The 25,625-nt window shown below is 40.0% G+C and overlaps 1 protein-coding gene across 1 annotated transcript in view; it reads left to right on the plus strand.

Annotated features, from left to right (window-relative positions):
* FNBP1 (formin binding protein 1) overlaps window positions 1–25,625 on the plus strand; it is a gene marked incomplete at its 3' end in the record, with an annotated part of 98,956 nt that overhangs the window by 48,764 nt on the left and 24,567 nt on the right. The window contains exons 7-9 of the mRNA XM_079707059.1: window positions 21,639–21,767; window positions 23,295–23,441; window positions 25,385–25,582. Coding sequence (XP_079563185.1) covers window positions 21,639–21,767; window positions 23,295–23,441; window positions 25,385–25,582 — 474 coding nt within the window. The remainder of the gene's footprint in view (window positions 1–21,638; window positions 21,768–23,294; window positions 23,442–25,384; window positions 25,583–25,625) is intronic.

The following is a 25,625-nucleotide window of genomic DNA, read 5'->3' on the forward strand; positions in this document are numbered from 1 at the left end:
AAATATCTATTCTATCCTCCATGCCTATTAAGCTATATTTGTATTTTTCATCTCTTTGTCTCTCTCTCTCTCTGCTGTGTTCCATGTAATTCCTTTAGATATAACTTTCATTTCAGTAATTCTCTCTTAAACTGTGTCTAATCTGTGGTTTCACATGTCCATTGAGTTTCTAATTTCAGTTGTTACATTTTCATTTCTAGAAGTTCTTTGTAGTTCTCTTTAAAATCTATATAGTCATTTGTTATTTTCTTGTTGCTTTGTCACACCCTTGTACCATATTTTACTTTAAACATACTAAACACACTGACTTTATATTCTCTGTTTGATTAATTTCAGTATCTGCAATTTATGTGGGCCTGTTTCTTCAGTTTGTTGTGTCTGCTGACTTGTTTCCTCCTATATTTTTGTCCTTTCTTCTATAATGCCATAAATGCGTTGCTGAAAACCTTTATGTTCTGCAAAAAAAAAAAAAAAAAAAAAAAAGAGCTGCTAAAAGTAATGAACAGGACTTAGGGGAAAATAGGCTTAGAAATAGATCACTCAATACTTACAGAACTTTGTAACCAGAGAACCAACAAAACAACAATCCTAGTAAAACAGCTAGCGTTTGAATTGAGTATCACAGCCCTTGTCCTTTAAGATGTAGGTCCTTCTGAGTATTAGGTCCTTAAGACATGTAGGTCCTTGGAAGCATTCACTTTCAGCAAAATGAAAAATCTGATTCTGGATAAATACTTCCTGCACTTATCTGTTGTTCTGCCACAGGTGGAAATATCTTTCCAGATTTTGCATACGTAGCTTTACCAGGTAGTTCAACAGAATGAGTACTGTAGCAGTTCTTGAAGCCACTGAAGCAGCCACTAGTTGCAATTCTGTAGATTTTTAGCCTTTTTCTTTCTTTTTTTTTTTTTTTTGGCAGTACGCGGGCCTCTCACTGTTGTGGCCTTTCCCGCTGCGGAGCACAGGCTCCGGACGCGCAGGCTCAGCAGCCATGGCTCACGGGCCTAGCCGCTCCGCGGCATGTGGGATCCTCCCGGACCGGGGCACGAACCCGCGTCCCCTGCATTGGCAGGTGGACTCTCAACCACTGCGCCACCAGGGAAGCCCTCTTTCTTTTTTTTTTTAAATTGAAGTATAATTGACGTACAATATTATATTAGTTTCAGGCGTACTTACCCTTTTTCTTAAAATCTGCATGACCTTGCTAAGGCTTACCTGTAATTGCTTCCAAACATTAATTTACTGTGAAAAATTGCATATAGACTGGCAAGCCTTCTATGTTATACCAACATCATTGCCTTATATTTCAGTCACATAAGAAAGTATGTCACAGCAGAAAAACATGTGAGATTCAAAACAGAGTGTGTGTGATTATAAATGTGCGTTTCTTGGAATTTCATCTCTGGCCTACATTTAAAGTGGGTTCTCCAGGGAGCTGGCATTACCTGGGGTCACTACCAGGCCAGGACTGCATCAATCTGAATTTCCAACTTGGGGTTGGGGATCCACACATGCTGTGTGAGTTCTAGTCCTTTGTGATTGAAAAATTTCCAGGATGACTTTTTAATTTTCCTCCCTCAGGTCAGATCCAAGGTAGTTAACTTAACAAAAGTGCAATTGCTGGGTCCAGTTGCAGCTTTAGGACTTTTGGAAGGTGCTACCAAATTGAATTGCTCTCCTCAACTATTTTAATATTTCCAAGGATGTATTATTATTTCTTTTTCTTTTTTCTTTTTAAATTTACTTATTTATTTATTTATGGCTGTGTTGGGTCTTCATTGCTGCACGCGGGCTTTCTCTAGTTGTGGCGAGCGGGGGCTACTCTTCATTGCGGTGTGCGGGCTTCTCATTGCAGTGACTCCTTGTTTGTGGAGCACGGGCTCTAGGCGAGCGGGCTTCAGTACTTGTGGCACGTGGGCTCAGTAGTTGTGGCTTGCGGGCTCTAGAGTGCAGGCTCAGTAGTTGTGGTATACGGGCTTAGTTGCTCCGCGGCATGTGGGATCTTCCCGGACCAGGGCTCGAACCCGTGTCTCCTGCATCGGCAGGCGGATTCTTAACCACTGCGCCACCAGGGAAGTCCTATTATTATTTCTTATACGTAGAGAGTCATTTTGTTTTTTTTATGGAAGTACTATTTACCTCCTCCCTAAGGATGTGATAAATTACTGGATTTTAGCATCACAAATGTTGAAGCTCATAGAGCAATGTCTAAACATTGGAATTCTTAAGTTATTTTGCTTATGAGTATCACTTGAAGCACTGTAATTTCCCCAAAACAAACTGTGATTTGATTGTTATATCAGTTTTTGCATTATCAGCAGTGAAGCCTCTTGTCAGTAACAAGCTGAAAGGACGCAGTGTTTCAGTTCTTATGGATACTTAATGTAATTTCCCATTTTGACTTCTAATAGCCTTCAGATCTAATATAAATCTTTTCCTCCAGTTTCTGCCCATGATTAAATTATCCAATTGTATTCAAGATCACTCCCCCTCCTTTTTCCAGCAGTCAGCCCCACGACATTTGGAATGCCATGCCTGTGTTTACAAAGACATTGTAGCTGCTCCCACCATGAGTAGGATGGACTTTCCTAAACTACGCTTGTGTTTGATGACACAGCTCATGGGAACTATATGTGCATGCATCTTCTAAGCTGCGTAGGATCTGGGTAGGAGCCTGATTTTCTTCTTCTCCTTTTGGGAAGTTAAATGTTCCACAGAGGGATTGGCTCTGTGTTCAAATTGCCTAAATCTGCTCGAGTCCACGTTGTTGCTTTGTGTTCCGTGTGTGGCCAGATGTTTAGTCATTTGCTTACAAGAGGGTATTTGTTAGCCTTGAGGCACCCAGTTTAACTAAATGTAAATTTACACGTTGAAAGTAGACATAAGAAAAAAAAACTGACAGTTTTACCTCTGGGCCAGTGAACGTATTTGTATGTTGTGAGGATGCCATGTGCCTTAGAAGAATGATGGGGAAAGAAAATCAGTTCAATGGAATGGTTTTTATGCCACTGTCAGAAAGCTTTGGATTTGAAGACTTGGAATGAGTTGTAGTGATTTGAAATTAGTGAAGCTGGCTATGTCAAAGAACCAGTAGAGGTTGGAATAGGTCATCTCATGGCTCGTGACCCATACGCTCAAGTTGAAGGTAAAACCAGACTTTTTTCCTCCTTTTTAAGGACATGGAAAAAGTAGTCCTTACTATCTGTCTTGTAATATTGAGCAGTCAAAGGACTGCAAGGGAACATGGAAAAATCAAACCATATTATGTCTTACTCAAATATAGGAGTCTCTTGTAAAAAACTTAAAGCACTGAGGATCAGGTGGAAGTATTCTCTGCTGTCCAGCCCTCCACCTCCCAGACCCTCCTCAGAGGTGGTCACTCTCGCCATTGGTATGTGTTCTTATAGACCTTTTAAAATAGGTTTTTATTGAGGTGTAATTTACATACCATAACATGGCCACATGTCACGTGGACAGCTCAATGAGTTTTTACATATATATGAAATCGTGTGCCACCACCCCAGATAAGGGACATTTCTAGGACCCCAGCAGGCTCCCTGGAACCCTCTCCCCACCCCAAAGTTATTGTAATAATAATAATAATAACTGTTATTCTGACCTCTGACATATATTCATTTAGCCTATTTCTGTACTTCATACAAATTACATAATATATATTCTTCTGTTTGACTTCTCTAACTCAATATGATGTCTGTGAGATTCATATTTTTGTCATTCAGGGGTGGTTTGTGTTGCCATGTGGTGCCCATTGTGTGGATGTACCACAATTTATCCATTCTCAGGTTGATAGATGTTTGGACTGTTTCCATATTGAGACTAAATTAAGAATAAAGCTCCTAAAAAAAAAAGAAGAAAAGCTCCTGTGAACATTTTTATACATGTCAGTTGGTGGCCATGGTCTCTCTGCCTTGGGCGTGTACCTGAGGTGCAGTGGAACCCTGAGTCACGGGTGCGTATTTGGCGCGGTGCACTGTCAGAGCTTTGACAAAGTGGCTGTACCAACCGACACACAGCGGCAGTTGCTCCTTGCCCTCATGGACGGTTGGTATTCTCAGTCCTTTTATTTTAGCCTTTTTGATGAGCATGGAGTGGACTCTGGTAGTGGTTTTAATTTGCATTTGCATTTCCTTGATGACAAATGATGTTGAGCATCTTTTTGTATGCCATTATCTGCCATTTGAGTAACCTCTTTTTTGAAGTGCCCAAATCTTTAGCTCATTTTATTTAAAAAAAATTTATTTAGGGGCTTCCCTGGTGGTGCAGTCGTTGAGAATCCGCCTGCCAATGCAGGGGACACGGGTTTGAGCCCTGGGCCAGGAAGATCCCACATGCCGCGGAGCAACTAAGCCTGTGCGCCACAACTACTGAGCCTGCACTCTAGAGCCCGTGAGCCACAACTACTGAAGCCCGCGCGCCTAGATCCTGTGCTGCGCAAAAAGAGAAGCCCCCGCAATGAGAAGCCCACGCACCACATCGAATAGTAGCTCCCGCTCGTGGCAACTAGAAGAAAGCCCGTGTACAGCAACGCAGCCGAAAATAAATAAATAAAAATAAAATAATAAAACATTAAAAAAAAGAAGAAAAGAAAAAATAAAGTGCAGTGATTTAACTGCATTCAAGGTCAACATTAAAATTTATTTATTTATTTATTTATTTGGCTGTGCCAGGTCTTATTGCGGTATGTGTGATTTTTAGTCACAGCATGGGGGATCTTTAGTTGTGGCATGTGGAATCTAGTTCCCTGACCAGGTATTGAACCCGGGCCCCTTGCACTGGAAATGTGGAGTCTTAACTGCTGGACCACCAGGAAAGTCCCTTTAGCTCATTTTAAAAATATATTTTCTTCTTTCTGGCATACAGGTGCTCTTTATACACTTCGTATATGAGTGTGTATGTATATGTGTGTGTGTGTGTGTGAGTGTGTACATATATACATATGTATGTATGTATATACTAATACAGTTATCTTTACTTACCCCCAATAAAGCCTTCTCTATGCCTTTCATCGATATGTGGGTCATCTTTTATTTTAAAATTTTCATCATTGCTATTAAAATATTGTTGTGTGGTGGAAAAAGCCTAGACAACCAGAATATTATCATTTCCAAGTTACACACTTTTAAGGACCGGCTTAGAAATACAGAGAGCCCAGCTCTCCATGGCCCCATCTCTCAGAAGACCAGTGCCATCAGATTGGACATGGTGCCAAAGGACCATTTAAACTCTTGATGTATTCTCGATTTGGGGGGCCGGGGGTAGAGTATAGTGTGTAAAGAGGTGGGCAAGAGACTACTTTTTAATGGAGTCAGTATTTCAAGTTTTATAGAGTTTGGAGATTACTTGTGAAGAATCAGAATGCTAAGTAGCCATTAATTTATTTTATTAAAATGTTTCTAGTAAATTTTTTCTTGCAGTTTGCTTCTGCTTGGTATAGCTTTTCATCCAACTAAATTCCGAATTTGTCTATTTCTGTTTAAACATGGGCTCCCAAATGAGTTACCGTATATATGTATTTTTTAATTTAAGAGAATTCTAATGGAATCATGATTTCATGGCCTTATTGTCATTTTTAAAAAGCATCTAACTTGTTGACAGAATTCCTGAGTTGTGAAGTGTTCCCATCCATTCATTCCCTCACCCATTATTTGTTGCCTGTGTGCTGGTGAGGTGTGGTGGTGGCATAGATACCGTCGTGGAATCACACAGTCCTTGACTTTGAGGAATTTGCCTTTCGTTTTCTTCCTAATACTTAGTGACTGTTTGGTGAATTTTCCCATGTGCTCCCTACATACTTCTTGAATGCCATTTTGGTGACAAACACTTTAAAGTCGGGTTTTATCTGTCGCTGTGCTTTGGAATAATAACATGCTAGACAAATGTGGATGAGAGGCAGTGCCTAATCTCAGCTTTCTGATAATGCTGCAGCTGGCTAGTGCGGTGCTGGGACGAAAAAGGAAAAGGTTATCAAAATGAATGGAATGTGAACTAATATTTCCGAACAGAGAGAACAGTGTTTTCTAAATGCATGCATTAAACTGAGTTCATCCATGTCAGGCAATGAATAATTCCCTTTCTCTAATTCGCCCTTGCCTTGTGACTGTTGGCTCTTACATAATTTCTAAGTGCAAAATAGGATATTGTTTAACAGAAACTGCAGTTCCTGGTTACAAGTAGCTGCAGAAGTTGTTAGTGAGCTCAAGTTATGGTTTTTAAACTCTGGCATCAATTTCTCCTTTTCTTACAGGTCTAGTTTCATTTAACTTGAGTGATTCTTGGACTGCTAACGTCTTCATTTTCTGGGCAGTTGTTTGCCATCAAACAGTTAACTTGGATTCGTAATTCAAATTCATTGCAGTTCTGAGTGTTGACTAACCAGAAGAATTCTCTATACAATGTGAGAAGTTGCCCTATTTGGCCTAATCATGAGTTTTACTGTATAACCCGATTTAAGGAAATGTTTTAAAAGTTAAATTAACTTAAAATGCTGACCATGAACCCTTAGAACAGTGTATTCATTTCTTAGGGAGTTTGCATTCCATTTTTGTGTGATATTACAGCTTCCAAACATATTTGGCTTTGAACATTGTTAGCTTTTAAATTCTACATAGATGCCCCTATCATGAAGTAGAATAGGACATTCTGAGTCATTTATGAATTAAGGTAGAATTCTAAGAAGTATGTGATAAAACTTCACATTTCTAATGACAATAAAATATGCATGCACTCTTTTTATGTGTCATATATTACATAAAAGGATCTTTTAAAGAGAAAAATACAATTTTAGTAAGGAATCTATGTCCGTGTTAAGCAAGAATGAAGGAATTTACTTGGAATGATTATCAGTTTGATAATTATCTTGATAAAACAAATGAAATTTACTAATTTGGGAGGCTGTCCTCACTTGGAATCAGGGATGCCTGCTCTGTGAAGCACGGGCAGGACAAAGTTGGTTCTGTTCTAACTGAAGCCAGCTGAGTAGCAGAGTGTTAAATTTTTTTACCATTTGGGGAAACATTCTCTAGCAAGATGACTACTTTAGTTATTGTACGTATAAGGAATTGTACTATTAAATTATTTTCTCTGCCCTTGCTGTAACCACTAGGTTGACATCTATATTAAACATGTTAATATCTTTGGGGCTTTCCCCAAATTTGCTTCATATCAAATGTCTGACTGGTTATCTGAAGGAATTGTTCACTGTAACAATTTAGAAAACAATTTTTTTTTCAAAAGAGGAAGTGGTTTGTATGAATGCAGGAAATACATTTCTCAACGGCAGCTTGATCTTTTAGTTTAAAATTGTTTTCGTTTGCAACAAGAGAAAAATGTATAGAATAATGGATATCGTTGCTGCGACTATTCTTTAAAAGTGGATAGTGTTCAAATCAAAGATTCTAGAAAAGTCATCTTTGTTATCCTCTTGTTTATATATGTCCTGTAAGCAGTCATATCTGTAGAGTTTATGTTTTGTTTCTTTTGCTTCTCAGTGTGCCTGTATTAAGTGAACATCCTGAATGGTTTCGGTTGTTTTGATGCTTAATGTTTGTCCTGAGTAATACGGGTATGTTTTCTTCTTTTTTGATGCTTCATATGGGAAATGGAATTTAATGGAAATTTTCCCCAATTATCAAATGTGGAATAAATGTATTTATATTTGGAAACAGGACGCAACTTTGAATATTAGTAGGATGCGGTTTGTTTTTTTTTAAGGCTGTGACACTCAATATTTAAAAAATGAATTTGTGATAGGAATGTTGAAACATAAAATTATTTACTATGGTTAGATGTTTCACGTACAGGTATTCTTATCGTTGCATTCAGCTCCCAGTTTTAGTTCATTTGCTAGCAATTACTACAGCCTCTATGTTGTTGACCTTAATTTTCGCTTCTTTGCTTTGGAAATAAGTGGTTTTTACACAGCAAATGGAGTTTGGGTAAACAAACATTTAAAAAGTAACAGGGGGGCTTCCCTGGTGGCGCAGTAGTTGAGAGTCCGCCTGCTAATGCAGGGGACATGGGTTCGTGCCCCGGTCCGGGAGGATCCCACATGCCGCAGAGCGGCTGAGCCTGTGAGCCATGGCCGCTGAGCCTGAGCGTCCGGAGCCTGTGCTCCACAACGGGGGAGGCCACAACAGTGAGAGGCCCGTATGTACCGCAAAAAAAAAAAAAAAAAAAAAAGTAACAGGAAAGTCAAAATGTCAAAATCTCAGAGCATCTGAAGTGTTGGGGGGTGGGGTCCTCCCCAAAGTGAATGTATATAAAGACCAAATACTTTTAAAAGCCTCGTCAGTGAACTATTTCCAGTATGCATTATGTCATTTACATGAAAATGCTAACATGGGAATCTATCTTAACTTTGCTTTAGTACACTTAACAACAAGCCTCTAAGTGAATGTTCAAAATAGCACTAGAGTGAAGTAAGATGATAGGTCATTCCCATACCCTAGATCTGAAAATAAAAGTGAACTGAATAAAACATGAATACAAATATTCATATTATACGAATATATGAACATGAATATAAAATAAAATAAATAAATGATATTTACTTATTTGAGTGTGTGTGTTTGTGTGTGTGTGTGGCTTCAATACTTGGCATTTCCTTTGTGCCCCTCATTGTTCTAAAGGCTTTTGTACGGCAACTCATTTAATAAAATATTTTAATTTTTACTGACAGTAAATGGTCTATCTTGGCCAGGAGCTGGTTCTTAATATTTTTTTTTAATTAATTCATTTTATTTTTGGCTGCGGTGGGTCTTCGTTGCTGCACGCGGGCTTTCTCTAGTTGCAGCGAGCGGGGGCTACTCTTTGTTGCGGTGCGCAGGCTTCTCATTGCGGTGGCTTCTCTTGTTGCGGAGCACGGGCTCTAGGTGCGTGGGCTAGAATCGTGAGCCCCCTGTAGTGGAAGCCCAGAGTCTTAACCACTGGACCGCCAGGGAAGTCCCTGATTAAGTATATTTTAAACATCCTAGACATTCTATTAGAGTATTTATTGAACAAATAGTTCAGAGCATCGTAAGATTATAATGAATACCTTTCTCGAGGGCCTTGGTTAGCAGATAACAAAGAGATAGAGAGACAAGGAAAACTCGGGTCGATTGCAGAATCAGATAATGTGTATAATAACATGCTAAGCTGCGGGGTGAAGATATTCAGAGCAGCAGTAGTTAAAAAATGATTAATGAGGTACATCATATGTGAAATCACCTGGTCTTATGACCAGCAAATACTAGGAGCTTAAAAGTTGCTCATAGATTCTGCAGCTGAAAAAGCTCCATGTGGATTACAGGTTGTTGGGATAGGGCTGAAGGAAGAATCAGGACTTGAGTATGATGGATGGGTAGAAATTGAATGGATAGAGCAGAGAGGGAGCATCTGAGATGGAGAGAACTTCATCCCAGGCATTGCGGGAAGCATGCTGCTGATGTTGACAGAACGGGGAGCTGAGTAGGATCTCCCAGAGAGGTGACATGAGAACGGATTGTGAAGGATATTAAGAGTGAAATGGGAGAATGAATGTGATCCGCATGAAATAGTATTGAACCTACTTCTCAAAAAACTTACACTGGGAACGTGTTTTATTTTTTTTGAAGAGGGTTTCAGTCCTTGCCATAATTCTTTTATCCCTTTATAGATTAAAAAAAGGTAAGGCTATACAGTGTTAAATTTCCATTAACCTGGGACTTCCCTGGTGGTCCAGTGGTAAAGAATCCGCTTTCCACTGCAGGGGATGCAGGTTCCACCCCTGGTCCGGGAACTAAGGTCCCACATGCCGCGGGGCAACTAAGCCCGCGCACCGCAACTACTGAGCTCGTGCACCTCAACTAGAGAGCCTGTGTGCCACAAACTGCGGAGCCCACGCGCTCTGGAGCCTGTGTGCCACAACTAGAGAAGAGAAAACCCGCACACCACAACTAGAGAAAAGCCTGCACTTCACAACTAGAGAGAAGCCTGCATGCCACAATGAAGAGCCTGCACACCTGAAAGAAGATCCCACGTGCCACAACTAAGACTTGACACAGCCATAAAAATAAAATTGAAAAAAATTTTAAAAATTGCCATTAACCGGGCTTCCCTGGTGGCGCAGTGGTTGAGAGCCCACCTGCCGATGCAGGGGACACGGGTTCGTGCCCCGGTCCGGGAAGATCCCACATGCCGCGGAGCGGCTGGGCCCGTGAGCCATGGCCGCTGAGTCTGCGCGTCCAGAGCCTGTGCTCCGCAACGGGAGTGGCCACAACAGTGAGAGGCCCGCGTACCGCAAAAAAAAAAAAAAAAAAAAAAAAAAAAAATTGCCATTAACCTAAAATGACCATGCTGGATGTGGGAGAGCTAGACTGAAGCACATGTCTATGAATTCTTTGTGAATTCAGTGTCCTTGCCAGTGTACCATATCTTTTCACTCCTGGTTTATATTAAATGAGCTCTTTATTGTTAGCCACTGCTCTTGCCTACAGAACTAGGCTGGTGATAATGGGTTGGGATAAGGTGATAAATAGCAATTGATGTGAAGCCTCAGTATGTACTAGGGGCCCAGTAAGGAGAAGTGGGCTCAGGGACCATCTAAAGGGGGCAGCCATGTCTTCAACATCTATCCACACAGCCAGAGACATGAACTAAGGCAGGCCAAGTGTTGTTACTTCGTGCATATTCCTCCTTTCTGGGTTAAATTCCCTCCTTTCTGAATGATAGGTTGTTTTTATTTTTATCCATAAGGGTTTGTGAGTAGCAAGTTCTTTATTTGGCTGAAATGTTTTTATTTTGTCCTCACTCTAATGGGATGGTTTAGTTAGGTATAGAATTCTAAGCTGACAATGATTTTCTCTAAACATTTTGAAAACCTCATTCCATTGTCTTTTATCATTGATTGTTCCTTTTGTGAAGTTGGCTAACTACTTAACTGTGTTCCTTTTGTGGATATTTGACTGTCCTCCCTAGCTCTTAAGACCTTATCATTGCCTTTGGTGTTCCGTGGCATCACTGTGATATTTCAAAGTACAGACTTTTTGTTTCTTATTTACTCTGTTTAGGGTTCATTGGGGATTTGTTCCTTTCATAAATGTAGGAAAACTCTCAGGTGTTAACTCTTCAAATATGCCTTTCTTTCATTCTCTTGAATTGTTGGTTCTGGGGCTCAGATATGTATGAAACTTCTCATTCTATTCCCCATGCTTCTTAACTTCTTTTTCCTTCATTTCATTTCTTTATCTCTATATATTACACTTTGTGTAACTTTCTCAGCTACTTCATGAGTTCTCTTCAATTATTCTATTGTTTAACTGATTTATTAAGTTTTTAAATTTCAATGAGTGCATTTTTTATTTCTGGAAGTTCCATTTGCTTCTTTCTCAGATATACTTCATCTTTATAATGTCTTTCATTTTCTTGTGGTTTCTGTTGCTTCTTTTATTTCTTTAATCCTTTTAAATGTTCTTGTTTTATATGTTCTTTAAATTTTTCTTTTAGCTCAGGTTTTTTAAAAATTAATTAATTAGTTTGTTTGTTTGTTTGTTTGTTTATGGCTGTGTTGGGTCTTCATTGCCGCGTGTGGGTTTTCTCTAGTTGTGGCGAGGGTGGCTACTCCTCATTGCGGTGCGCGGGCTTCTCATTGCAGTGGTTTCTCTTGTTGCAGAGCATGGGCTCTAGGCATGCGGGCTTCAGTAGTTGTGGCTCACGGGCTTAGTTGCTCTGCGGCATGTGGGATCTTCCCGGACCAGGGCTCGAACCCATGTTGCCTGCATTGGCAGGCAGATTCTTAACCACTGCACCACCAGGGAAGTCCCTAGCTCAAGTTTTTATGGTGATAGTTTTTCTCTCTACTGTGTCAGCTTTCACAGTGGTTTATTTCCTTGTGCGTTTATGATTGATAATATTATTATTTTTTATATGAGCATACCTTCAACAGGGATGGTTTTTTTCCTCTGGGAATCCCTTAAAAGCAGGATTGTGGGTGTATCCCCACTCCCATTAGGGTTTTGTATTTATTTTGGCCAGACAACCTGGGGCCGATTTTTATGTTAATTTCTTGTGGTGGAGATTCTTACAATACCTTTATGGTATACACAGGCTTAAGGTTTTGTTTCTCAGAGGACACTCTTACCCCACATCATCCCATAGCCTGATACCTAATCAAACTTCTTTGTTGTCTTCTTTGACCACTAGAAGTTTTGCTAGGTGTTGGCCAGCTTAAAGAATGCAGAGGAAAGTAGTACTGTGGTCAAAATTCAGGAAGGGCCTGTAATCTTTTATCTTGACCTATTAAGAATATATTACTGAAAATAACATCTGTAAGATTTTTAAATTAAACATTAAATTAAACATTCCTGATTAAACATCTGTTGTGACTTGGGTACTAAGGATGAACAGCTGCTCACCAAACACCTCAGATTTCTCTTTTTTTTTTTTTTAACTGAAGTGTAGTTTTTTAAATAATGTTTCATGTGTACAGCAAAGTGATTCAGCCATAAACATATATATATACTTTTTCAGATTCTTTTCCATTATAGGTTATTACAAGATATTGAATATAGTTCCCTGTGCTATCTAGTAGGTACTTGTTGTTTATTTTATATATAGTAGTGTGTATCTGTTAACCCCAAATTCCTAACTTATCCCCCTCCGCTCTCCCCTTTTGTAACCAGAAGTTTGTTTTGTGAGTCTATTTCTGTTTTATAGATAAGTTCACATGTCTCATTTTTTTTTAGATTCCACATATAAGTGATATCGTATGGTATTTTCTTTCTCTGACTTACTTCATTTAATGTGATAATATCTAGGTCCATCCATGTTGCTGCAAATGGCATTATTTCATTATTTTTAATGGCTGAGTAATATTCCAGTGTGTGTGTGTGTGTGTGTGTGTGTGTGTGTGTACATATATATACCTCAGATTTCATGGTATTTCATTTCTTTTCTGGGGTATATAACATGATTAATCTTTTCTACTCTTCTAAGGAATATATATGTTTTGTAGAACTGCATTTCAGAGTGCTTTCAGTATTTTTGCTCTTCTCAATAATGCCACAGCCATAGAGAATGGTGATCATATAGGCATCAACTTTCCAGAATCCGGGCTGTTCTCTTCAGCTGTGCACGTATGGAACCTTGTGCGTGTCATATTTGGGGTGACGTTACTTATTAAGGGGAGAAAGGGAAGAGAAAGAGATCATCAGTCTCAACCTACTATAACTGAAAACTCCAGACCCTTGCCAATAATCCTGTGTTAGAAGCCAGGGAGGAGGAGGGGGCAAGTCTTGGAGACCACGATTTATATTTTACCAAGACCTCTGAGCTCATACCAAGTTTGTTTTCACCAGCTTAACTTGGAGGTATGCCAGCATCAAGAGCAACCATATCAGCAGTGGCTTCTGTTTCAGCAGAAATTGTCACTCACCTTCTAATTCTACTTTTTAAATAAGGCAACTGGGGTATAGGGAAACAGAAGGCCTTTTCTTAAAACTGTTTAGCAAGTGAATGGCCCCTGAGGGATTGAGATGCTGGTCTCATTTGCTATCTTTCCATATTCTCTCCTATTTCAGCACTAAAGTAACCTACAATGCTGGGGCTAGAAGTTGTAAGCCTGTTTAAAAAAAAAAAGAAGTCAGGAAATTGCTGGAATATTTCAAGCATATTTCTTTGGTTAACTTATTTTGAAGTTTTTCTGTGTTCTGTATTTTAGCTGCCCTTATAATTTATCAAAGACAGACTCATTGTTTTGGCAAGTCCCGGCCTGGAAGTCTCCAACACAAACTCACGGTGCTCTGTCTGAATAGGAATTTTTAGATGCATTTTAGTCTTGAACTTGAAAATATATTCTAGATGCAACAGTTTGCTGGGAAATTGAAACAATGCCATTTATCATACAACAACATTATTCCAGACAGAGAGCTTTTCCATCTCTTCCTTTGTTAATATCCCTCCTACTATATCTTTCAGAGTAGTGTGTGTGTGTGTGTGTGTGTGTGTGTGTGTGTGTGTGTGTACCTCAAAGGCAAGCCATACCTCTTCAATCTTTCACTGTTTCTGGAATTCTGCATTAGAATTTGCCTCTTTCACTAAGCTTTTTGGCAAAATTAACTTAATCACTCTTTTCAGAAGTGATCATTATTAATGTTTTATTTATTATTATTTTTTTTTTTTGCGGTACGCGGGCCTCTCACTGTTGTGGCCTCTCCCGTTGCGGAGCACAGGCTCTGGACGCGCAGGCTCAGCGGCCATGGCTCACGGGCCCAGCCGCTCCGCGGCATGTGGGATCTTCCCGGACCATGGCACGAACCCGTGTCCCCTGCATCGGCAGGCGGACTCTCAACCACTGCGCCACCAGGGAAGCCCTAATGTTTTATTTTTATAATAATGAGATTATACTGTAAATACTGTTTTAGAAACTTGAAAAAAATTAAATTATATATAGCTTTCACTTTCCCTTATTAAATACTCTTTCGCATTATTTTTCTTCCAGGCTACACAATAGTCCATCAAGGGTATGACATATAATTAACCAATCACATTACTGGACATTGTCTCAAATTATTAGCTATTATAAACAGTTCTGTGTGGATATCTTTTGTGAACACCGAAAATTATTTCATTAGGATAAATTCCCAGAAGTAAAATTGCTGGGTCAAAGACTAGGGTGAAATCAGTTTTACTCCTAATCATTGACAAATCATAGAGAAATTCAGTTTACCAGTTAGAAGTTGAGGGATTCTCAATAGATTGCTGTTTTTCTGGTCTCAAAAATACCTAGAGGAGGACTTCGTGGCGCAGTGGTTAAGAATCCGCCTGCCAATGCAGGGACATGGGTTCGATCCCTGGTCCGGGAAGATCCCACATGCCGCAGAGCAACTTAACCCGTGCACCACAACTACTGAGCCTGCGCACCTAGAGCCTGTGCTCCGCAACAGGAGAAGCCACCACAATGAGAAGCCTGTGCACAGCAAAGAAGAGTAGCCCCCGCTCACTGCAACTGGAGAAAGCCCGGGCGCAGCAATGAAGACCCAATGCAGCCATAAATAAATAAATTACATAAAATAAAAAAAAAAAGTACATCCTTTATTTAAAAAAAAAAATCCTAGAGGGACTTCCCTGGTGGTCCAGTGGTTAAGATTTCATGCTTCTACTGCAGGGGGTGTGGGTTTGATCCCTGGTCGGGGAACTAAGATACCACATGCTGTGTGGTGCTCCATGGCGGGTGGGGGGAAACGACACACCTAGAGAATAGGTCACAATATCCAGTGGCCCCTACCTCTCTTGTATGCTGTGAAAATGTGTGCATTTCTTCTCTTTAACCTGGCCACGTCCAAAAGGAAAGGTGCTCCAATCGTTGGAGCTACTGGTGACTCTGAGACTCACCATCTTTGCCAGCTGTTGATTGGGGATCATTGTAATGTGATGGTGTCATTTAATGATGTCCTTGCAGCTGTGTTCTTGGAACTTTCCAGTGAATTTCCCAAGGCTGCTCTACCTCCTCTCAGTGTTATCTCAGATCCCGCTCCACCAGGGAAGGACACTAGGTTGTCACTATTACCAATGTTTACCAGAGGGTGGAATGTGCAGGGACTTTTACTTTCTAAACCTTACAATTCTGTAAACTTGAATTATTTACAGCAAGCATATTTTTGTAATTGGGTGAAAAAAGAACTAAGATGGAGAGAGGCCAGATAACCCAGGTTATTAAATTCGTAAGTTTGATTTTATCCACAATATTAAGTCAGCAGCTCAGGTAGTTGCAGAGGGGTGAATCGAGAGCCAGGTGCCCTGCTGGATTCTTGCTGTGTCTCCAGCCCAGGCTCTGTGCCCTTTTGGCTGGATTTCGGGGCTGGTGGTCAGGCCATCTGCCCCCTAAGTGGAGCTGTTGCAGGTCACTGGCTATTGGATAATAAATATGGACAGCCTAGCTGTGGTTCAGAACAGTAAATTCAGAAAAAAATCTCAATTTAGCCCTCCTTTCCCCTCTGGCCTAAAATACAATTGATCTCTTCTTATGATAATGATGAAATAAAATATTGAAAGTCCAGCTGCTCCAGAGAACATTTACTGCTGTTGGAACTACCAGTGATGAAACATTTTTCATTGTGCTCCCCAAATTTTTGGTAATCAAGTGGGGCCTTTCTAAGTTGTTATGTTTACATACTTCTAACCAAGGAAAATTATGACTTTCCAAAACTAGGAATGCTGCTGCAATAAATAGTTTATCATTTAAGGAACAGCAGTGTATACAGTCCTGAGAAGTCTGAGGTCATGTTCAAAAATTAATACATCTCGGGCTTCCCTGGTGGCGCAGTGGTTGAGAGTCCGCCTGCCGATGCAGGGGACGTGGGTTTGTGCCCCGGTCCGGGAAGATCCCACATGCTGCGGAGCGTCTGGGCCCGTGAGCCATGGCCACTGAGCCTGCGCGTCCGGAGCCTGTGCTCCGCAACGGGAGAGGCCACAACAGTGAGAGGCCCGCGTACCGCAAAAAAAAAAAAAAAAAAATTAATACATCTCATTATGTATTTAACAATAAATATATAAATAGAACCAGTCCATATTTGCTCATTTTATTAAAAAGTCAAAAGCTATAAGCAGCCCTGATAAAAGATGTGAGGGTATAACCTAGTAAGTATAACCCCATTCCTTAATATAGCTCATTTTCTCTGTTTATGACAATTGAGACTCAGCCAGCAGTGTTCTTTTCTTCTTATTATTTGAAATATTAAGGAAAAGGTAATAGCGAATTGAACAGGAAATAGCTACACATTTTGGCCATGCTAATCATCTAAATTTAACTAACTAAATGGATTTTAGTATTCTTGTCTTTAAACTTGTGAGGATTTAGAAGCATTGGGCTGCAGCTCAGTTTCTAAAATATTGTTTTCTTTATTTAGAAACTGTAACTCTGACCTTTCAGGCAGCACAGCTTTATTTCCATAGGATGTTGAGTTAGAGGTGTTAAGAATTACTAAGCAGTGAAGTAGTGCTTAAGCAATACATACTTAGGCCTATTTGGATTTATTTGGGGAGATTCCCAAGGATTTGTCAAAGAAATTCTAAAATTTAAATTCAGTCTTTCTGATTGACAGTGAAACTGGTGTAGTTCTTATTTAATGATGTCTGTGAATTACAGCCTCAGGCAGTTGTGGTCATTCTGGACTTTTTTAGAATGTTATCTCTAAATTCTGTAACTCTGAGTCATTAAAAAATAAAAATCCTCTGACCGTCTCTCTGCCCTACAGTAATATTGCTATAAGATGCAGTATCTTTTATTCTTAGAATGAGAACATGAATGAAAAGAAATAGCTAATGGTCTGGCTGAGAATAGAAATACTATACCTCTTTAAGATAATAGTTGCTATTTTCAGATGGACTTAAAAAGGAAGGAGTTGTGATGCTTCTAATCTTCATGTAGCCTTAGTCATTAGGAGATACACTCTCGAAAATATCTAGTTACTTAGCGGTTACTCCAAGTAAGTTTTTGAAAATACTTTAAAAGATATTTTTAAAAACATATTTGTAGTAATGAGTAACTGACTCAGCACTAGTTTTAGAGAGAGACTCTTGAAGTTCCATCGCAAAATAAACACAGCAGTTTACGAAACAAAAATAGATTTCCACAGTAAATCTTGGTCAGAACAATGGCACATTCCTGGGCCTGGGATTCAACCGTGGGTATTAATTCAAAGCAGCTGGATGCTGGGATTGAGAGTAAGACAGTCCTGTCTTCCTGCCGTGGCCTTGCAGAATCTGATGTGTGACAATATTTTGCTGCTTTTAAATGTTGCTTTATCCTTTTAGTGAGTCAGAGAGAATCTGCAGAAGTACAGAGGCTTTTGCAACCTCAGGTCCAAACTTTTCCTTTCAAGAAAACTCCCAGAGAGATCATGCTTCCTTTACAAAAGGTAGACCCATTCCCTCTGGGGTCTGTTTGTTTGCTTCTACTCGGCTCACTTTCCAGGCTGGATTTTATCCATGTTCTTCCTTATCTCAGTTTCTTCCATAGTTTACATCTACTGGTCACCTAGTTACACTTCAGGAATGCATTGTGCAGGGCACTGTGAAACTATTATGAATTAATATTAATTATGAATTAATTATTAATAGTTTAATCAATAATTTAATTGTTATGAATTAATATTAATAGTTTAATTAATATTAAACTATTATGAATTAATATTAATAAAAGCAATTATATAGCCAAAGCAAAAACATGATTAGAGATTCTGGGGAGTTCAGAGGTTAGAGGATGGCGACCACTTCCAATCAGATGGTGCTGGGGTCCCTCTGGCAGGTTCACCTCCAGTTCTCATGAGTAAAATATTCCATGGTCGTTATGATGGCTTGATTGTCAGGAAACATTCATCTGCTTATGTGGGCTGTGTGTATGTGTGTGTGTGTGTGTATACACACATAAGTGCATACTTAATGATGACATTCTGATCTCTGTTTCAGAACTAAGCTATTTTAAGTTTTCACCAAATTAGAATCATTTCTGCGAAATAAATAAATAAGGAGACTGTCCATCTTGCTACTCTCCTTACAAAAGAGATGACGGAACCTCCCTCCCCTGGGATTTTTCTGAGGCTTTTTTTCTGAGGAAGTTTTGTAAATGAGAGAGAGAATGTTTTAGAAATGGGAGTCTACCTGGGAATTTCCTTGTGTGTTTTTTTTCCCCCATAGTCATAATAGAGTGAGAAATGATAAAATTCTAGGTAATTGAAAGAGTTAAAAGGATTTTTGAGCTGGTTGCATCAGGGGAACAGATGGAGTGCACGTAGGTGGGGAGGCTACTATTTAAATGGAGGAGGGTTACTGTGTATTGGAAAGGCATGGATTTTGCAGGGTAGCTGGGGACTCAACATGCTGGGGACTAGCTTAATGTATTTGCTAGCGAACACAGTAAAGCGGAAGCCAGAGCGTATGGTCAGGAAGGGAGTTAACAGTCCGCTGACAAAGAGGAAGAATGTGGCAGCTGAACTAACTGAGGGGAGGTGAGAAGTTGGTAAATTGGTTTTGAGGTACCTAAAGGTCTTAAGAAACTAAGAAGCCTCAGGTAATAAGGAAATCAGTTTAGAAATATTAAGATTGTTCCCTGCATTTGGGAAGCGTTTACGTATGAACAGAGAAGAAAATAAAGGAAGCAGCTCTGAATGACCACCTTGGGCTTTCACAGATACACAGATGAGCGAAGCATATCAAGGAAGTGAAATCAGGTTAAGCCTTCAAGTCACAGAGGCAGGAAACCAATGAAGGACATGGAGGTGCGAAGAAACCGATCTGGTACCAGTGATCAGACAGAGAGTGGGACAAACGACTCCAGCCTTTCGTCTTCGTGTTGGCATTTGAACGGTTCTTTGTTTTTTCTTTTTCTTTTTTTAAGCAGTTAGGTTCAGTAAAACAAGACAAAACAACAAACAAAAGTTGCCTTGGGTATGTTGGAACAAGGCCCTTTTCCTGTTGTGTTCTTGGTTCAGTGTGGTAAGTTTGCCCAGTATACAGGCCAAGCCACCTCTTCATCTGGCAGGGGGTAGTTGTTGCCCTGCACGGACCTCAGATGTCTTAGAGATTCATGAGATTGTATTTATCAAGGCGCCTCCAAGGTGCTGAAGGAGTCTGAGGAGCTGTTACCAGCATAACAATCTCTGCTATTTGTGGAGGACTTTCGACTTTACAGACATTCTTGTTTGAACTTTCAATTCGATTCTGCAGCTTGTCACTAAGAGCCCCTTTCTTGCCTGTGTGTAATTAGCCAAAAAATGAATGAGAAGAGAGAAACAAGTGTATGAATTCTGTTATTATTTAGGAGAAAAGCAATGCAGTAAAACACAAAATAGCACACGCGCGCACACACACACACACATAAAAAGCACAAAGAGGGCACCATACTTACTGCTTCTTTAAAGTATATTCTGAAAATAAACATAGTGGACAGTTTTAGAAAGGTCCCTTTAGATCAGTGATTCATGTACCTTTTAAAAAATATTTATTTATTTATTTATTTATAGCTGCTTTGGGTCTTCACTGCTGTGCACAGGCTTTCTCTAGTTGCCGCGAGCAGGGGCTACTCTTCGTTGCGGTGTGCGGGCTTCTCATTGCGGCAGCTTCTCTTGTTGTGGAGCACGGGCTCTAGGCGCGCGGGCTTCAGTAGTTGTGGCTCATGGGCTTAGTTGCTCCGCAGTATGTGGGATCTTCCTGGACCAGGGATCACACTCGTGTCCCCTCCCTGCATTGGCAGGCAGATTCTCAACCACTGCACCAACCAGGGAAGCCCCGATATGCCTTTTTAATTCATGAACTCCGTTGAGAATTGGATTAAAAAATTTATGGATCACCCGTCCCCTCCTCAGGAAATAAAAAATATGATCAGCGGTTCCCATAAGGGAACCTAAATCTAGGTAACATAAATGTGCAAATTGGGCCAAGTGCAGACAATGAAGAATGTTGGCATGTGTGTCAAACTAGAAAGTAAGGCCAAGTTAAGACAACAGAGAATGTTGGTGGTTGTGAAAAATTAGGGTGCACATCCTTGCCTAAAGTAAATTCAAATTCTAAATAATTTCTTTTTCCTTTTTTTAAAATTGAATTGCAGTTGATTTATAATATTATGTTAGTTTCAGGTGTACAGCATAGTGATTCAGTATTTTTGCAGACTATACTCCACTATAGGTTATTACAAGATAATGGCCATAATTCCCTGTGCTATACAGTATATCCTTGTTGCTTATCTATTATAAATATAGTAGCTTGTATCGTTAATCCCATACCCCTAATTTGTCCCTTTCTGCTTTGGTAACCATAAATTTGTATTCTGTCTGTGAGTCTGATATTCATTTGTATTATTTTTTTTAGATTCCACGTGTAAGTGATCATACAGTATTTGTCTTTCTCTGTCTGACTTATTTCACTAAGCATAATATTCCCTAGGGTCATCCATGTTGCCGCAAATGTCAGTATTTCATTCTTTTTTATATCTGAGTAATATTCCATTGTGTGTGTATATGTGTGTCTGTGTGTCTGTGTGTGTGTGTGTGTGTCACATCTTCCTAATCCAGTCATCTGTTGATAGACACTTGGGTTGCTTCCATGTCTTGGCTATTGTAAATAGTGCTGCTATGAACATCGGGGTGCATGTATCTTTTCGAATTAATGTTTTCATTTTTTTTCTGGATATATACCCAAGAGTGGAATTGCTGGATCATATGGTAGTTTTATTTTTATTTTTTTGAGGAACCTCTATATTGTTTCCCATAGGGGCTGCACCAATTTCCACCAATAGTGTACAAGGGTTCACTTTTCCCTACATCCTCACCAACATCTGTTATTTGTAGACTTTTTCCTGATAGCCATTTTGACAGGCGCGAGGTGATATTTCACTGTTGTTTTGACTTGCGTTTCTGTAATAATTAGTGATGTCGAGCATCTTTTCATGTGCCTGTTGACCATCTATGTGTCTTCTTTGGAGAAATGTCTTTTCAGGTCTTCTGCCCATTTTTGGATTGGATTGTTTAAACAATTTTTTTTAAAACAGCACCTGCTAAATACAACAAATGGGAGGTAAATTTGATCCCCCAGTTCTTCCAGTTTGCAATCCTAGACTTTTACTTATTATGTGTAAACATGGGGGTATTCTCATTTTTTGCCCTAAGGCACGACAACAAGCTCAAATGCGTCACCAAATGGCAGAGGACAGCAAAGCAGATTACTCATCAATTCTTCAGAAATTCAACCACGAGCAGCATGAATATTACCATACTCACATTCCCAATATCTTTCAGGTAAGGAGCTCAGATCTCTCAGATTTGCTTTGCTTAGAAAAATGTTGCCTTGGAATCATGATTTCTGGGCTTATATTCTAAGTATTTATATAATTCTAAGTTTCCTCTAATACAAACCATTTTTTTAAACATTCAGATCAAGCACTGACTGACATTAAGATGAAATATAACATGAATCTCAAGATTAATCAACAGCCTTCGCAAACTTCCTTGGTTTGCCCCTGCAGCCATTCTTGGTCAGCCTTAGAATTGTGATTCTCAGATTAACACTCTTTTTGCTAAAAGGACCATTCTGGTTACAAAAATTCCAACTTACCTCTAGGAATCTAAGCAGCATTGAGACAGTTGTAGGATTTGAATAGATGGCAGTTCTTTCCTTTGAATTGTTTTTCTTTTGGCTACTTTAGGTTGTCAAAAATAGTGTGAGAAAAGATACATACATTCCCACTCTGGGAATTTTTTACAACTTAAAGTCCAACTGTAGAAAAAATAATAAATATTTGTGTCATAGTATCTACACAGCAAACAAGAACCTCCAGCTTGTAGAAGGCAGGTATACTAGTTAATGTAAGCCTGTGTTGTGTCAAGGCAGTTAAACAAACACCATACTTTTTTTTTTTTTTTTTTTTTTGTGGTACGCGGGCCTCTCACTGTTGTGGCCTCTCCCATTGCGGAGCACAGGTTCCGGATACGCAGGCTCAGCGGCCATGGCTCACGGGCCCAGCCGCTCCGCGGCATGTGGGATCTTCCCAGACCGGGGCACGAACCCGTGTCCCCTGCACCGGCAGGCGGACTCTCAACCACTGCGCCACCAGGGAAGCCCAACACCATACTTTTGGTAAAGGATAAAGCAGTGCCTCAAAGATAGAGATGTTTAAAATCTAATACCAAATGGTGTTAATAGTAAAACTACTTGAGTTTCGGGTTCTTACTGAAATTGGAATGGAATTGTGTAAAGTGTACATTTAGGCAGCCCAGCAATTCATAAAATAGGTGTCCAGCTGGCTAAGGTAGAGGCACAAGAAATTTACGGTTGTAACTCTAACCTTTTTATAGGCCTGTTTCCCGCCTAGAGAATTTTTTAGAGGTAACAGTGCTGCCAAAAAAAAAAAAACTTCCTTAAGTAACAGTGGACCAAATTGGGGCTTCCTTGGTGGCGTAGTGGTTAAGAATCTGCCTGCCAATGCAGGGGACACAGGTTCGAGCCCTGGTCTGGGAAGATCCCACATGTCACAGAGCAACTAAGCCCGAGTGCCACAACTACTGAGCCTGCACTCTAGAGCCCACGAGCCACAACTACTGAAGCCCGTGTGCCTAAAGTCCATGCTCCGCAACAAGAGAAGCCACCGCAATGAGAAGCCCGCGCATCACAACGAAGAGTAGCCCCCACTCGCCACAACCAGAGAAAGCCCACGCGCTGCAACAAAGACCCAACGCAGCCAAAATTTAATTAATTAATTAATTAATTTTTTTAAAACCCAGAAAACGGTGGACCAAATTAATTTTATGCAAATTCTAACGTTTCAGAAAATACAAGAGATGGAGGAGAGGAGGATAGTGAGAATTGGAGAATCAGTGAGGACGTATGCAGAGCTGGATCGGCAGGTGATTCCAATCATCGGGAAGTGCTTGGATGGAATAGTCAAGGCAGCCGAGTCAATTGATCCGAAAAATGTAAGTACTATAGTTTGGACTTAATTTATAACTAAGAGTTTGGGGTCCCATTATTTCCCTGCCCCTTTCCACAGTGACCATATTTAATCACCTGAAAGTAGTTGCTTTCAGTGGTCACAAATACTTTTCAACAGTAGCAGCACCATTTTAGAGTTTTTTAATTCAGCCTTCTGTGTTTTGGATTAGTATAGTCCCTGGCACACTTAGGATTGTAGAGCTGAATCTGCTAGTATGGGTTTAGGTTCATATAACAATGGCAATAGTGTCTTAAGGTGGTTTATTTTTCCTTCCATGTAAAGATGTCTAGAGGCAAGAGGGTCCAACCATGGTATGGGCAGATGGTCCACAAGTTCTCAGCGACCCAGGCTTCTCCTAGTTAAAAGCTTTTGATGATATGACTTTCAAACTCAATATGGCTTCTGTAGCTCCAACCATCACATCCAAACTCCAGAAAACATTATATAGAGAAGGGCCCATGCCGTCTCTTTAAAGAGGCTTCCTAAAATTGCTCCCTGTACTTCTGCCTACATCTCAAGAGATCTCAGAGGCCAAAACTTAGGGGCCACCTCCTGCTGTACAAAAGACTGGGGAGTGAAGCCTTTTTGCTGGGTGGCCATGTGCCTGACTTAAAATCAGGGTTCTTGTTACTAAGAAGGAAGGGTGATTGGCTATTGCAAGACAATTGATGCCTATGGCACACCTACAAAATCGGTGTCAACTGAAATAGCTACGGCAAATTAAAATGTGGGCTCACTGTAGGAAGGTGAGATTTTTCCAAATTGTCTTCTCTAGTAGTTTTTTTTTTTTTTTAAGAGTTATTTATTTATTTATTTATTTATTTATTTAATATTTATTTTTGGCTGCATTGGGTCTCTGCACGTGGGCTTTCTCCAGTTGCAGCAAGCGGGGGCTACTCTTCATTGCAGTGCGCGGGCTTCTCACTGCGGCAGCTTCTCTTGTTGCGGAACACGAGCTCTAGGCACGTGGGCTCAGTAGTTGTGGCTCACAGGCTCTAGAGCACAGGCTCAGTAGTTGTGGTGCACAGGCTTAGTTGTTTCACGGCATGTGGGATCTTCCCGGACCAAGGCTCGAACCCATGTCCCCTGCCTCGGCAGGCGGATTCTTAGCCACTGCGCCACCAGGGAAGTCCCATCTAGTAGATTTTTTAAATCAGATGATCACCGAGTTAGAAAGTTATTACAAATCACATGTGCTTTTGTAACGGTTTAACTATACATCTATCTGTCTATCTTTGACATGACAGTTGCCGTTTCCTTACACATTGGTCTTCACCACCCGACCCCAAGAAGATTCTGAACTCAAAGTTCCTAGCAGGGTGCACAGCACAGAGTAGGCAATCAGTTCACTGACTTCTTCAGCAAACATTTATTGCACCATTATCACCAGGCACCATCTAGGTACTAGGGACACAGTGGAGGAAAAACAGAAGGGAGCTTACATTCTAGTAGAGGAGAGGCTGTGAACAAATATATACATAAAGAAAACTTATTCAATAAATTCATATCTTTGAACCACAATTAACCAAAGAAATCAGAGAGATTATCTACTCTTTGCTTTGACTTTGTGTATGCCAAATTGCTTTAAGACCTTCTGATGAGAAGCAGTTTTTGTACTACTGTATTTTTCAAGGGAATTGCATAATAAATGGCCCAATTTTTCTGCTTTTAGCAAAGTCATTCTTAATTAATATTTGTTTCTGTAAATGTAGAAAAATGGTTAGTTATTAAAAGTATCTTCAAATCTCAGCTAGACATGTAGCTTTACAAATTATTCTTTCTAATGATAAAAATATTACTAGAAAATCTATTATTAATCAATATAACTTATTTAGAATATCATCTGTATGAGGTCATCATAGTTCATTGTGTAAAAGGTATTTGCATGCATTTGAACGTATTTGTGTGTTATGGGTGTAATTTCAGGATTCACAGCTGGCCATAGAAGCTTATAAGTCCGGTTTTGAGCCGCCTGGAGACATTGAATTTGAGGATTACACTCAGCCGATGAAGCGCACTGTGTCAGATAACAGCCTTTCGAATTCCAGAGGAGAAGGCAAATCAGAGCTCAAATTTGTTGGCAAATCCAAAGGAAAGTTATGGCCGTTCATCAAAAAAAATAAGGTACTGATGGCTGGACCCAGTGTGAAATGAGTGTTATAAAGTG

The sequence above is a fragment of the Hyperoodon ampullatus genome (genome assembly GCF_949752795.1).
Source record: "Hyperoodon ampullatus genome assembly, chromosome: 6".
In the NCBI taxonomy this organism is placed as follows: domain Eukaryota; kingdom Metazoa; phylum Chordata; class Mammalia; order Artiodactyla; family Ziphiidae; genus Hyperoodon; species Hyperoodon ampullatus.